The sequence below is a fragment of the Syzygium oleosum genome, unplaced genomic scaffold, assembly GCF_021117445.2.
Source record: "Syzygium oleosum isolate NSW1041296 unplaced genomic scaffold, Sole_v2.1 Sole_v2.35, whole genome shotgun sequence".
NCBI classification, from domain to species: domain Eukaryota; kingdom Viridiplantae; phylum Streptophyta; class Magnoliopsida; order Myrtales; family Myrtaceae; genus Syzygium; species Syzygium oleosum.
The window spans coordinates 2,581,694-2,597,487 of record NW_026607519.1 but is presented as its reverse complement, the minus strand read 5'-3'; the positions used below and the strand labels follow the sequence as shown (position 1 = coordinate 2,597,487).

The 15,794-nt window shown below is 39.4% G+C and overlaps 2 protein-coding genes across 2 annotated transcripts; one reads left to right on the top strand and one right to left on the bottom strand.

Annotated features, from left to right (window-relative positions):
* Positions 1–306: 306 nt before the first annotated feature.
* On the top strand, positions 307–4,798 carry LOC115676979 (probable mitochondrial adenine nucleotide transporter BTL3). Its single transcript, XM_030600033.2, has 4 exons — positions 307–1,110; positions 2,176–2,479; positions 3,067–3,534; positions 4,496–4,798. The coding sequence occupies exons 1-4, from the start codon at positions 695–697 to the stop codon at positions 4,568–4,570; spliced, it is 1,263 nt and encodes a 420-aa protein (XP_030455893.2). The 5' UTR covers positions 307–694; the 3' UTR covers positions 4,571–4,798.
* A 916-nt stretch (positions 4,799–5,714) lies between these two features.
* On the bottom strand, positions 5,715–12,831 carry LOC115676898 (cyclin-dependent kinase C-1-like). The gene is made up of 12 exons (XM_030599927.2): positions 12,557–12,831; positions 11,140–11,221; positions 10,900–10,990; positions 10,786–10,815; positions 10,512–10,621; positions 10,361–10,433; positions 10,156–10,276; positions 8,218–8,335; positions 7,512–7,651; positions 7,336–7,393; positions 6,643–6,713; positions 5,715–6,532 (listed from the first exon to the last, which is right to left on the bottom strand). The coding sequence occupies exons 1-12, from the start codon at positions 12,667–12,669 to the stop codon at positions 5,977–5,979; spliced, it is 1,563 nt and encodes a 520-aa protein (XP_030455787.1). The 5' UTR covers positions 12,670–12,831; the 3' UTR covers positions 5,715–5,976.
* Between the last annotated feature and the right edge of the window lie 2,963 nt (positions 12,832–15,794).

Sequence of the window (15,794 nt, the reverse complement as noted above, 5' to 3'; positions counted from 1 at the left end):
TAAAAAGTATAGGATGGAAATGCCATTTGATCGTGCGAGGTTAGGCTTTTCTTTAAGATCGATATGGCCAATCCAGGTTTTCATTTGAAACAAGCTCCATTTCGGACCCTTATTTGAGAAAATAATGACACTTTCAGCTTTTATTTGAGATACACTCCAAATTTTTATTTGAAAAAAAGAAGACACTTCATATTTTTATTTGAATTTTTCCCTAAAATTAATGGCTTTCCTCGCTGCGAAGAAATGCACATGTCCAGCCAAGAAACAAGATCCGTTCGTTTGTATTTATTCAGGTGTCGCTGCTTTTCATTTCCCAACGTTTTCCAACACGCCAAAACCTCGTCGCGTCGTGGCGACACCCAACGAACTCTCGACGAAATCAACGAAACAAATGCATCGATGAAAGCTATACCTCTCTCCTTGCGCAGCTCGATCGTTGTCGGCATCCGATACGTTATTCTTTTCTGTCGCTCTCACATCAGCTTCGCACCAGCTGCGACACCGACCTACATCGCCCGCTCAAAGTCTCCCATTTTTATTCCATTGTTCCATTCCTCCTCCCTCTCTTCCTCTTGACGCTCCCTTCCCTCTTCTTTAAAACCCCGGACTACCGTTCGATGATCCCAAAGCTTCGATTTTCTCGCGACCCACCAACCCAAGAGCGCGCCCGAGCCGACCCACTTCGCGTTCCGCAATGCACGACCAAGGTTTCTGGTTCAGGAGCTTGGTCAAGCCTGAACGCTTGAACCCTTTCGTCCCTGGGGGCTTGTTTCTTGATGACGCCCTCCCTCCGTGTTTCGTCGCTGTCGTTCCCCGGAAAGGCGATCCCTTTAAGAATTTGGCGGTGAGTTCTTGTAGGAGAGCGGATTGCGGTGGAGTGAACGCGAGAGTGGGGTTTGGGAATGGCGTGTTTCTGTCTGTGAGCCTGTCGGTGAAGGGGAATGATGGGTATGTGTTGGACTCTGCAAAGCTTCTGGGGAATAATAATAATGGGGAGAAAGTTGAAGGAATCGAAGTGGAGGAGAAGGAGAAGGGGAAGGTGAAGGGATCGGGTGCTTTGAATACCACGAAGCATCTCTGGGCTGGAGCTGTTGCTGCAATGGTCTCAAGGTCTCTGTTCATTTCTCTCTTTTTGGTTTTATTATTTTATTCTGTTTTATTTTGGGGTTGACCAACTATTGCATTTATTTGATATATTCGTGGTGCTTTTTCTATGAATGATCTTATGTTACAGACAATGCTTCTAAGGTTCTTGCTTCTTTTGTTGGTAGCATTGCTTTGTGTGTGTGGGATTGTGTGAATGAAAGATGCTAGTTTCATGTTCTATGGATTGCGCCGCAAGCAAGGGGAAAAGAAGGTAAAGCTTAAGTGGTCTTGAGGGTAGAGACGTAGGGAAGGTGGAGGTCAGGCACTTGAACTCCAGACCTTGTGCTACTTGCAAAAGGATGGTCACCGATGGACTAAGCTGTTACCTTACAGGCTTACTACTTTTTGCAAATCGAGACGATGTGGCTATTGTATTGCATTGCATTGTAGCTAGATGTGGCTTGATTAGTGCAGAGTATATCGGGTCTAATACTAACAGTCCTAACCGGTATATGATGCAGTTCCAGATAAAACCAAGGTCATCCTATACGCTAACCAAGGATAGAACTCTGGAAGTAGACCGATTTGTCACCTTGATTGTGCTATAGGGGTGGTATATACAGTTTAGCTGAAGTGTATTATAAGCATTCTGGTATTATAAGTTGTTATATGCTTTTTGATGTTTCTAGTAGTTAGATTAGGATGATCCGTTTTGATTAATTGCAATCATGATCTGTCAGCACTTTCTCCGGCTGTGCTTGCAATGTCATGCAAAAAACACCATCTGAACAGCGACCCTTTAATATGTTCAGATAACTCGACTGGCCATTTTTGTTGATCTGATCTTCCATGGTATTTAGCTAACCAGATTTTATTCATTTTCTTGCCACTTAGTTGTACTTACTATAAGGTTTCTTTTGTCATATTTGTTATGATCACATCTTGGATTTTATTCTTGTTGTTTATCATCTAAGTTGTTAATGTTCATCATGCTGGATGATGCTTAGCTTGTTTTTCATGCTGTTTCCATGTATCTACTGAGACAAAAGCTGCTTGAATTGCATATAAAATGCTGTTTTTCTCCACCAGAACTGTTGTTGCCCCCCTTGAGAGACTGAAGCTGGAATATGTAGTACGTGGTGAACAAAAGAATCTTTTTGATCTCATGAAGACAATTTCAGCTACCCAAGGTCTGAAAGGTTTTTGGAAAGGAAATTTTGTCAATATACTTCGTACAGCTCCATTTAAGGCCATCAACTTCTATGCCTATGATACATACAGAAATAAATTGCTGAAATGGTCTGGAAATGAGGAAGCTACGAATTTTGAGAGGTTTGTCGCTGGAGCCGCAGCTGGGATTACTGCTACTTTGCTGTGCTTGCCGATGGACACAGTATGTGCAATTCAGTTTTTTTTTCATGCCACCTAAGGAGCTTTACCTCTGTGGTGTTATTATAAGATAACCCACGGTTTGTTGTAGAGCTGTATCACTAGCTGCATAACTGCAAATTGCAGTAGGTTTAAAACAGTATAACTGCATAGACTGAACAAGTCAGCAGAACATGTACAGCAATGAAACTATAGCATAGTTGCTATTGTAGTTACTTAATTGTTTAGCTTCTGAAAGCAAATAAAGAGCCTTAAAAGGACTTGATCTGCAATTAAATCATGGTCCAAATTTTTTGGACTCCATATATATCAAGATTGTCAATATAGCATTCGCTATATGTAAAAGTAGAAATAAAGTTTCCATCGGTCATGAGCCTAAGCATGCTCTTCATCTAGTGATTGTTGTGTTAACTGTCACAATCCACAGAATTGAAGCCTTGCATGTTCTTGTGGTGTAATGCTTATATTGATTTCTGGACTTTGTTTTTTGCGGTCAATATATTGATTTCTAGACTTGAAATGCATCAAATTGGTTCACATCATCCCTGGATAATGGACCAAGTAGTGAGATTTTCCTGTTTTTCCTGTCAGATAAGGACAAAGATGGTGGCACCAGGAGGGGAGGCCTTGGGTGGTATAATTGGCACTTTCAGTCACATGGTTCAAACCGAAGGATTCTTCTCTCTCTACAAGGGTCTGGTGCCCGCAATCGTAGCCATGGCACCTTCGGGCGCTGTTTTCTATGGTGTTTATGATATACTGAAATCTGCTTATCTGCATACACCTGAGGGGAGGAAGAGACTCGAATATATGAAGCTGGAGGGCCAGGAATTGAATGCCATGGAACAACTGGAACTTGGTCCCATTAGGACCTTGCTTTATGGAGCAATCGCTGGTGCATGTTCTGAAGCAGCTACTTACCCATTTGAAGTAGTGCGGAGACAACTTCAAATGCAATTACGGACAACAAGATTAAGTCCACTTGCAACTTGTGTCAAGATCGTTGAGCATGGTGGTGTTCCGGCCCTTTATACTGGCTTAATTCCCAGTTTACTGCAGGTATGGATCGGATCTTAATATATCAAATTCATTGAGTAATGTGCTTGTGCGGAAATTTCTTATGCATACTGCATTTAATATAACCACAACGATGAAAAAATGAATAGTAAAAAGAAAGCAGAGAGAGTGTGGTCTGCAATAGGCGTTGAACCTCTCCATGTGTCTGTCATCTATTGAAGTCTATTTGAGATAATGTGGATTGTGAGAGAGGAGAGTGACATTCATCTTCATTGCCTTTAAAGAAGCATCTGAGTCTGACACCAGCAATTTCTTTGCCACTTTTAAACTCTGTTCCTGTTTGAGGTTCTTGCTTCATCTTAGATTGGTATTTTAGTCTTTACCAGCATTTAAAGAAGAGAATCGCATTATAATGCCATCTTTCTGCATAGCTTCAGTTACTTTCGTGTCAATATGTCAATTAGATTCAAATTTTTTTTGGTGGGAACTAGTGGTCCTTCTATTACCCTTGTCCGACTTTGGTCCTTGTACTATATCTCGTGACTGATTTGATCCTAAACTAATCTCCAGTCACAATTTTGGGACATATTCTGTATTTTCCATCCGAAAATCATTGGAAAATGCTGATTAAGTACTGGAGATGTACACTTGACGCTGATGTGGAATAAAAAAATTAATAGTGGAGAGGAAATTACATAATGGTCCATGTCCTATTGCCTCGGTTCATTTTTGGTCCCTGTTCATGTTCATGTCCGATGCTTAGTTAGCTTTTTCAGTCGACATCTGGATGGAAATATGAACTCTGTTTTGCAATCATGATAAGATATCAGTTTAGGGATCAAATCTGCCACGAGATAAAGTGCGAGGACCAAAATTGAGTATAGGCTAGTTATACATTGACTGCTTTTGTAGTTTCCCTATTTTTCAAGAAAACGTTGACCTGGTGTGCTGATATTCAGTTTGTTAATGCGGCGCTTTATTTTGGCATTCTTTGCCTTTTCAGGTTTTGCCTTCAGGTGCTATAAGTTACTTAGTATATGAGTTCATGAAGATAGTTCTCGAAGTGGAGTCAACATAAAGAGCTCATGAGCTTATCATTGAGGACTTACCTGGGAAAGTGTTGAGGATGACATTTAGACCTGTACCATTGAAAGGTGGTTTCTGACGTTTCAGAAAGGAAACTGTTTCTTCTTTTGCACTGTTAAAATTCGTCGAAATTTCTATGATCGTCCTCGATGTCTTCTGTTTTCGAGTGGTAAGATGCTCGCAATGAACTTGAAGCTAAGAGAGGAAAATGTTTATATCATGCTTCTGTCATTCCTAGTTCCTATCTTCCCTTTAATTTCTAACATTAGGTGAAACACAAAAGCAATTTCGGACTGAACTGTTGATCAATCTAGTGTTTGTTGATGTGTTGATGTTTTATGATGATCAAGAGGAGCCTTCGCTGTTGCATTAGGTCATTCGTGGCTTTTACCTTAGCAAAGCAAGATCTATCAGATTGGACATATTTTACTAGTTGCGTATTTGTTCGTTTAGCCGGAAATTTTAATGTAGAAGTCTAGAAAGGTATCCTGAACATGGAAGTGCTACTCCATTCGTTAAGTTTTTTATTCCTAGTGCAAAGAACTCTTCCACCTGCTATGGACATGGTAATAATCCATTTGAAAGCTAATTATTCACCTTCTTAACTACCATTTAGGAGGGAAAAGTTAATCCAGAAGGAACCGTCTCCTTTAATCTCTATTCATAATACATATAATTAGTAATCTTCTACAGTGATTCAATTGGACATTGTCCAGTCTGGAAACAAGATTGTAAGTGTCCGTTTGGTTCGCAGAATCGTTTTCAGTTTTCATTTTCAGTGAAATTGAATATAAAATCGATTCTCTGTTTTCTCGAAAACGTGTTTGGTTCTTGCCAATGAGGCTAATTATTCACCAACATGAACAAATGTTTTTAAAAGCATATTTGGTTGTATTGCTTATAAAGTCAAGAAGTGTATCATCATTTTATCAGAAAATTGACATGATCATGTTCCGTCCAGACGACAATTTTGAAAACTACTTTCTAAGCTTTCAACTTGTAGTTAATAGAACCGAAAACAGTTTCCCTTGTTTTCATTAGGAACCAGTTTTCAGTCTGTAACCAAATGCGTTTTCAGTATTATACAGAAAACTGGACCAGTTCCCTTCAACCAAACATGCCCTGAAGCAAACTGATACTCGAATCGCTCCAATCTCAATAAATTCATCGTCATGGAATTCATGATTCAACCTACTATTGACATTTGATGCTCATGAATTTTAATTTCAGTTAGGTTCTTGACCTATGAAACCAAAGACTAGGTAACCATAGATACAGGATATGTTGAAAACCTCGAAAACTTGGGACAATTTCAGAACTTCCCTAAGCACAAAATTTGAACATCATTCCAACCACATAATGTAGGGTCCAAAGAGCCGACTGAACTTAGACATTTACTCATTGTTGCCAACCGTATTGTTGATTTCTATTGTTACCCAATTGGTTTAAGCTTCGGTTGGATGTAGAACCTCCATACTGGTTACCTTGAGGGTAATTCACGGGGCCGACGCCATAGCCCCCAGTGGCTCCTGGACCCCCAGCAGGACCAGGAGGCATACTGCCTCCACCATAAGTTGGAGGCCGTCCTTGAGTTGGATATGGTCCACCAGCATAACCCCGGACTTGGGTGGCCCCGCCCCCGCGATTGGGATTATAGCTTGTGCCCTGGGTCCCAGCAGGGGGATACCTGTTTGGGCCACCTGGCGGACCCCGAGGCTTTCCGTAGTGGTGATGGCCTGGCCCAGAAGACAAAGCGGGCTGGGAGTGGTTCACAGGATGGTTGGGCGCAGACCACTGCGAAGGATGAGATTGGCCTGGGTGCTGAATCGGCGGTAGGCGAGAATGCGGCAGAGGATGTGTCACTTTCTGTCTCTTCACTGCCTCTTCATTTTGCCGCTGTTGCTGCCTCTTCTTCTTGGTCTGGAACTCATGCGACGATTCATATTTTGGCAAGCTGTGATTAAAACACGCATATCATATTATTGATATTCAGATTATGCAAATCATAACATCAGTCGGATCTGTCCGGATAGGGAATATCCAAGCATTAGTTAACATACAAACCTTTTAGGATCACATGGTAGGGGATCTGTCCAGAAATACTCTGCGTCGAGTGCATCCTTGGCAGATATTCTCTATATCAAAACAGAAAAGAAAGTAAGGACTATTAATTGTATAGTGGAAGTGACTACTCGTGCAGCGAGTCAGTCAACATTTATTAAATCAAAGCTTATAGAGCACAATCAACAATTTTACATCAGGTAATAAGAGGCATAAACAGTTAAAGAGAAGTAACTGTGACCCACAAATCTGCCAAATTATTAATTACTCCTAGGCAGAAATTACAAGAAACCATTGCCTTACTAACCGAACTTCCCAAAATTTAGGGAGAAATTATTGGAAAAAAAATGTAAATTTCACTTCATGACATGGCATGCAGTCCCTGAGATGTTCTCAGAAGGACGAATAACAATTTTCAAAATACACCATAGTACTCTGCCATTGTGCTTTAGTTAACCTAAGCTGATGAAAAAAGGTTAAACAAAACAAAAATATCGAAACTTGAGAATAAACCATCTAAATCATGGAGTAGTTCTTCTAATTAAAAAGTAGTTCTACTTGATTATGACAAATCCAATGAACTATACTTTCAACTGATAGAGTCACCTCCAAGATGCCCACAGCAAACGTTGGTTTCAGATTAATATCCAAAGAATGAGTATTCAAAGGAAAAGGTTACCGAATACAAGCATATACCTGAGCTGGATCAAGAGTCAGCATTCTATCCAACAAATCTAAGGCATGACGGTCAAAGCTGTAAAAAGTAGGGAAGATAACAATTACTTGTCAAACTATATGAGGCCAAAAACAAAGATGAGAAGTCAAATATGTTCGGTACAGCAACTAAAAAATACTAGATTCGGTTTACATACTGTCTGAAAACCTCCCTGACGCGTCTTTTCATGGGCCTTGTTGGCTTGAAATTGTTATACCAGGGTATCTTGGAAACCCCAGGCCAGTTGACTTCATCAGGCGATCCGCAAAGCTCAAAGATCTTGTTTAGTTGCTCAGGCTGCAGCACAGAGAGAGCATCAATGAAGAATTCAGGAAAACATCTGAATGATTGTTGATTTTTTGCTGTTTACATTTCATTGGAGGAATGCCTCTGGGCATGTGCCAAGTCACCTGATTTAGCTAGTTCTTTCTCAAGATGAACATGCCTTATGCTCAACCGAACAAAGAAGAATTAATTCAGAAGATCAAATAAAAACTTTGAAAATTTTCTTCAACCCAGTTATAACTTATAACTGAGCCCAAGACTAAAAGAATTAAAAAAAAATCTATTGGAATAAAAGAAATAAGTAAAAAAGTTCCTCCGTGGTCATAAAAATTGATCAACAATTTGGAACAACAGGAGGGAGAAAAAGAAGAAAACGTGGCAGAGTATCATCATATTGGTTCTAGAAAATCCAAATGTGTCCCAACTTCTAGCATGTTTCACACGCCTTATGCTCAAAAGATCAAATGATTTATCTTGTATAATTTACCTAAAGTCCAGATGAACACCAGTGGTAGAAGAACAAGCAGATCATTCCTCAATGTTGTCATCAAAGACGAAATTCAGGTAGCATGCCTTACCTCGTTTTTTGCAGGTAAGATAGGTTTCCCATACAGAAGTTCCCCAAAGATGCAACCCACTGACCACATGTCAACAGCTGGGCCATATTTTGTGGCTCCAAGGAGCAACTCTGGAGGCCTGTAGTCATATCAGATAAAAGTTAAAGCAAGAAAAAACCCCTACTCCCTTCAGAGTCATGCCTTTGTTTTTCAAAATCAAAATCCAATTACCCAGTAGATTCTGGACAAGTTCCATGCAAAAGAATTCATGTTATCTAGCCCCTTCTAAAGAAGACCTTATAACTGAAAGATATATTAACTAGAGATAAACCATTCGAGGGAAAGAAAGAATTTTAATCAATCATCCAATTAACATTGCTAAGTGGCATGAAACTAATCATCCTTTGCCTGCATCCATGTATAGCAAGGCTTTGCCTGGATTCCAACCAGGCATTTCCTTGGGATTTTGGGCAGACAAAGAAGCATCCAGTGTCACCACTGAATTTTTAAAGCAACATTTTTGCCTCCGTAAGATGAATAATGTTGTAGAGCAATGATACAATACACCTAGCAGTGCCGGTTGAAGAATTTTCATAGCACAAAAGAGCAAAACTATGATAGGCTGGTGCAGATGAAAAGGAAAATTCAACTCACAGGTCATGCAGCGAAGCAGACCATATTTATTACTTAAGATGATGTATGACCGAACAAAATTGATGAGCAACCTATAGATTGTGTTCTCCTGACAGATCTAGCCCAATTGGCAGAGCTCAAGGCTCTTAACCTTATGGTCATGGGTTTTGTGAGATTTTGTAGGACCATTGCCAACTGTTCTAAAAGCTTAAACCGTTAGATGAAGGGGTGATTTAATATTTAATTACTTTAACACTCCCCCTCATGCTTAGTCTGGTCTTTTTTGCCTAGTACTAAGCGTGGACATATTTAATTAATGAGGCAAATGAGGTTTGGAAAGATTCGAACCCAGGACCTTCAGCTCTACTACCATGTGAGATTTTGTAGAACCACTGTCGACTATTTTACAAGCTTAAGCTATTAGATAAAGGTATGATTTAATATTTAATTACTCTAACAGGTTCGAACCACAAAGTACGCGGCATCATTATATACTTAGAAATTCATGTAGCTAAGTGCACTGTTTCTTGACTTTAATTATGTTCATTAGAAAACAAGAAGGATGACTCTCCCGATTGTACAGAAAGATGAACCAGCACAATACCAGTGACAGCAGGAATGATCCTGTTACTGAGCCCTATGAGACTATAATACCCAGATTTTATTGCAGACATTTCACTGCAATTTCCGGGTAATTTTTTGCCTCAATGCAATTCCTGGAGATTGACAGATGATAAAGGTGCTACAAACATGGTTTATAGGTAAACATCCTTGAAAGGTTATGAAGTATGGAGATATAATGCAATTCTTGGAGATTGACAGATGATTAAGGTGCTATAAACATGGTTTATAGGCAAACATCCTAGAAAGGATATGAAGTATGGAGATATGAGCAAAAAGTGGGATATGCACACGAAGAAAGCTAATTGAACATATGATATCACGTATTGCTATGGTGTTACTGGCAAAAAAAGTGCCTAAAACTTCCAGTTCAGTGTGATTTCCTCTTTCTCAGTATGAAGATAATCATTTGTCCCTTTGATTGATAAATAACATAAACAACAGTAGGGCTCGAAAAGGCAACAACATAGGCATGATTACCAGAAAGAAGTGAATGTTCAATAATTGATGTGGGGAGCATCTCAAATATTCATGAATCAAGAATAAACCTCTTCTAGATGTCATAATCTCTCTTTCAGAGATATGAAACTTCTGGCTAAACAGTGGAAGTTTTTGCTACTTTTTAAGTTGATAGGAACCTATGGTGCATGCGCAACCATCGGCCAGTCAAATTTACCACTCAATAACATAAACTGAAAATATTACCTGTACCACAAAGTGATAACACGATTAGTAAGATTTCCAACATGGTCATTGGAAAAAGATCGTGCAAGTCCAAAATCTGCTAGCTTCAACCTTCCCTCATTATCTATTAGAAGATTGGAACCTGCAAGAAGAGATGTGACTTACAATCCAACCACAAAAGAACTATCAACCATAAGAGAAAATGTAATTTGAAACTCATGATGACCTTTTATATCCCGATGAAGCACTTGGTTGACATGACAATAGTGTAAGCCAGTTAGCAACTGCTTCATATAACACTGAAATAAAAGCTTAATTAGGAAATTGGAATATTGTTTTGCTAGTAATTTTCCTTCAGCTATCAAAAGTCATGACACCTTAATCTGTGGAATTGTAAATCTGAGTCCAGGACGATCAGCAAGGCCTGTCAAGTCATGGTCCATGTACTCAAAAACCATGTAGATGCTGCCTTTATACTTGTTGCCCTCTACATACCCAAAAGCAGTAGTTAGATATAAGAACACTCTCCCTATGTCTTGTGATAATCCAGCTAGCCAAGATACCCAGGAACAAAATAGCATCAAGTATCTTAAAAGAAGTAAAGCCCAAAATCTCTTAAAGTAGGAAAGCATAGCATGTAGCTCTACCAACCTGCCTTTCTCTGTTCAATGGTCTCAGGACCTGGAAAGAAGTAAAAGCAACTCAATCGTGTCACAATCTGACTATGTGATAGCAAAGAGCAAGAATGTTGGAAGCTGATCATACCAGGAGATGTTACAATTTCTTTAAGCTTGATAACATTCTCATGTTGAAGCTTCTTCAATATTTTAATTTCTCGAATTGCTGTTATAGGAAACTGCAGGATAAAATGAAAGAATAAATCTGACAAGTTACTGGTCTACTCGACATACAGTCAATAGACTGACACCTAACAACCGATAATCTTCCTTTTCTAATTAGCAATAAGTTATCGAAGCAAGGGAAGAGGTGGAGGCATATGCATACCCCTTCTTTTTCATTATCCATGCGTATCTTCTTCAGAGCAACAATTTCACTGGAACTTATTTCTCTGGCCATGAACACTTGGCTGCAGATAATATGTGTGGACTTATGTGAATGATAAAAAGAAATAAACGAATCCAGCAAGCAAGTAGGATATGTTGTCAGCCAAATTTTCACACTTTGAAATTCAAAAGCAGAAGAAATTACAAAAGGGAAGAAAAAAGGAAATCTATGCTGCAAAGCAATGTAAACATAACAGCATCGACAATAACTTGTCAGATAACTAATGGCTTTACATCTACACTACTAAATAGTGAGATATTGTCAATTTAAAGGATACATTACTTGCTGTGGTCCTTGCCAATGGAAGATACAGAAACTTGAAGGTGCATTTTTCTTCTAACGCAGTACAAAAACTTCTAAAGAAGAACCCCTCTTTTATATGAGAAGCATACAAAGAGTGAAGATCCAAGTATATTTTAATTAGTTTCATGCAAGCTCGTTGTTAATCAAACCTCCCAGTCTACCAACATCCATGGATATATGAATGCACGGTTGGCTTCATTCTACTTCTTTAAATTTAATCACCAGATGTATTAGGATTCCATTACTTTCACAAACGAACTTATAGATGTCACCAAATTTTTTTCTGTTCATTGCTCCACGAAAATAATCAGATAACATATTTCATGACTTTTCTTGTGAAACCTGCCTCAAACAAGAGACCAAACAAACAATGAAACAGGAAACATGTCATTTACTTTCTCTATTCCTCCCTTTTTCTATTTTGATGGTGGAATGCTGCGGGACACAGTACCTCTAGTTCAACCAACATAGCCAATAAGCATGCAGACCACCTGGTTCCCACAAAATTAAATATTCTAACCATGATTCCCCTCCAACTAAGAAAGTTTGCGAGATCATGACCAGGTAACCTAGCTTCCCAATCCCTCAACTAATTTGGCCATGTTGATAGAAAATTGAGCAACAAGGTCAACACTAAACCCCCTTTATCCCTCACATCATTACTCTAAACCAACAAATTGGTCGACACACGGCCAACCAAATACAGAGTTTATTTTCATATCAGAATTTCTACAGTTTTCGATTGATCTCAGGTCCTATCGTCTGCTATTGGTCAAGTCCCATCAGCAATTACGCATCCCATCAGTTTCCCAAGAAACTGCCCACATGCATAATTCAACCCAAAAGGGTCGAAACAAAAGAAGACATCAAACACGACCACAACCTACTCTCAGGGCCACCAAAAAGAAAACATGGGTCGTCGCATAATCTCCAACTCGGCGCACATATAACAGTTCTGAATCAACAAACCCTCAGCCAAAAAAGAAAAAAACACGATAAAAGAAGGCAACCCATGAAGGAACAAGGAGACTGGGCACGAGTTTTGCGGACAGACCCGTAAGTGCCTTCGCCAATCTGCTCCAATTTCTCGAAGCAGTCGACGCTCCGCGAGCCCCACGACGGCGGCGACTCCTCTATGTTCAGCTGCCCCGGCGCCGCCACCGCCATAGCCCCTCCCTCTCTCTCTCTCTCTCTCTAGAGCAAGAAGGGTGTGCCGCCACTCGCCAAGCTGTTGCTGGGTCCAGAGCAGGGGCGTGCGTGCGTACGTTCGTTCGTGGTTGGCGTGAGAGAGCTTTTTCTTGTGATCAGCGGAGGCGGCAGAGTCCCTCCTGGTCCCCTGTACCTCCCCCGGAGGGCGGAAACGGGTCGGGTCGGGTCGGGTCCAGGACCCGCCCCGAATCCTTGGTTCTCCCGGGAGCATGGGCCGAAACGTTAGACCGACTCTTTAGTCCGAATTGGCATTCCGAATGACGTGGAATTGCCGCGTCCTTGCCCTTTTTGCATGTGAATTTTTTTTTGAATATGTTATATTCTAATTCTCGACACACTTTCAGATTTTTGCCCTATTTCTTTATAGAGCGTGGGAGTTGAATTCCGTGCGATGCTGTTTAGTGAGCTTTTGGAAAGTTTTCTTTCGGGCTGCTTTTGTATTCTAAGAAAAAAATCATTTCGAGTTTTCATATATTACGAGAAAGTTGCTTGGAAATCTATTTCATTTTTATTATTTTTTGTGTCGAGTAATATAAAAGTCTAAATGCACAAGACCCTGAAAAACTAGCATGCTAACCTTAGTCCCAAGATGTAGGGCTCGACGCTTGGACCTAGACCTGCGATCTCAACCCTAGGATCTCGGCACTTGAAAATTTGAGACTCTGGACCTCGAATCTTGGACGTTGGCACATGGAGTATCAATGCCCGATTTGTAACATCGGTGGGAGCTGGGATTACGAGTCTGGCCTTACGGTTCACAAACTTGCGCCATGACTTTAGGATCATACATTTCACACATTTGCACTTTGCGTTCCTCACCTAAATGTTTTTTTTTTTGGTTGTTTAGAAATGCTTGCATTTGGCATATGACTCCATTAATTAGGACTCGAAGCCAGGATATGACCTCCAGAGTAGAACAAATTCACAATGGTTCAATCACTATAATTTGTCGCGACCTAGAAAATGACATAGTTTCAGAAAATAAGTGATCGAACATTAAAATCAACAAAATAATAAAATAAATTGGACATCGGATTTATATAATTCGATTGGTGTAGCCTACGTTTACAAGGGAGAGCAGTACATGATTAAATATAAATCAAGCGATACAAAAGAGATTATAATTACATTTGAGTCACTTAAATACTTTCAGCATTTCTCAAATAACTGTCACAATGTTTAGTTATTACAATTTTTACGAAATTATTTCTCAATCTCAAAAAAGAATTCGCAAATCTTACCATAATTTATTGACTTGAACACTAAAAAGTCCTCTTGGATTACTTTAGAGTGTGATCATGAAAAAGCCGCCTTTTGGATTCTATCCAAGAAGACACTTTTTATATAAAGACAAGAATTAGATCCAAATACGAAACTCCTTCTTAGAAAACCTAGTCAAAATTATGAAATCACTCAAACTTGGAAACCTAATCAAATTAGGAAAGTTTTCTTTTCGAGCTCTAACTTGAGACATGGTCTAACAACTCTACTTTGGCTCGATGTTTAAGCCAAGTTACCATCATTTCGTTGGAAAATCCGAACTTCATTGCTACTTTTCCATAGCCCCTCATGGGCTCAATTGCCACAAACATCTCCTAAGTCTAATCGTTGCTAAGACTTGCCATAACTATTGACCTCATTAGAATATTAGCTCTACTTGCACCTTTAATTGCTCCATAATTTTACGACACAATACTCTTCACCACATATAAAAGAAAACCATCGTTGCATTTTTATTTGTCAAGAGATCGAACACATACCTTGTCAAAATTAGCAGTTACAGTTAGTGGTGAGCATGGGTCCCGAATAGAATGGGAACCGGACCGAACCAACCCTAGAAATTGATCCAGTTCCCGGTTCCAAATTTTTTGGAACTAGTACCGTGCGGTCCAATTCCCAATTCCCGGATAGGAACCGAATCGAGGTAATCCTAGTACTAGTAGTATATATAGATATTTTCACCAATTTTCATACAAGTAGTGTCAAACTTTCAGAATGTGGAACATCGTTTCATTATTATTGTTATCCATGTTCTTCCATTACTAGGAATAGTTTTAAACTTGCTTTGGAGCAATGTAGAAGATATATACTCATTGAACCACCCACAACATATATGTATATTAATTGCAAGAGAAATCCAACATACAATGCATTTTGAAAACCTCAAATTAACTAATCACTAGTCTTTTACACGTGTTTCTAGTTTATACTTGAATCAACCTCTTACTCTACATGACAACATAATACGACTTAGGTTTGACTGATTACTTCACTTATGAATAGTTATGTTTGGAATATGTAGTTTTGTTAATGAAACTCTATCTTGCTGCTTTAATTTTCATTTTGCTTGACTAAAAATGAAGAAAAAAATAAAAAAAGAATTGGCCAATTGCCGGGTAGACCCTAGAACCGCATGTTCAATTCTGAGGCCGGTTAAGGGTAAGTTCCAGATTTCAAAAATTGAGATCTCTACGAGGTAGGTTCTAGGTTACCCTAGAACTGCTCACCTATAGTTATAGTAACTATTGGCTTTACAAGCGTCACCTCGCTACAAACATCATTTATGTCGATTATCCCGCTAGCACTCTCTACTTCAGGAGTTTTTGGTTGTAACTTGACCTTGAGTTGAACATAGTCTAGATTCGTATAAACATAACCACAATTACTTCTACTCAGAAGTACGGAGGACTAGTCAAATGTAACTTTTTTGCTGACAATAGGTGAATTTAATTTCGGGCACTCAAACTGATTGCCTCGCTTACCTTGTGCAGAATGTAGGAATATGCAATGGAGCTTATCATCACTCAATCGAACATAACACTAGCAACAAAATTTTATAAGGACAGAATAATCAGCAACTTACCTGACCACACTTCCTTGAGAGTCCAATATACAATCGTAGTTGGTGGAGATCTGTTTATTAAGTACCTCATCGTACTAAGCGAATCTGCTAGAAATATCCTAGCAATACCAACAATAAAGAGTATTTTATGGGCTGTCTCCATTCATCAACTGTGCAACTTGTTATGTGCGGTGTCTAATTATGCCTACCTTCATACAAAAATTCGTTTAACAACTTTGAG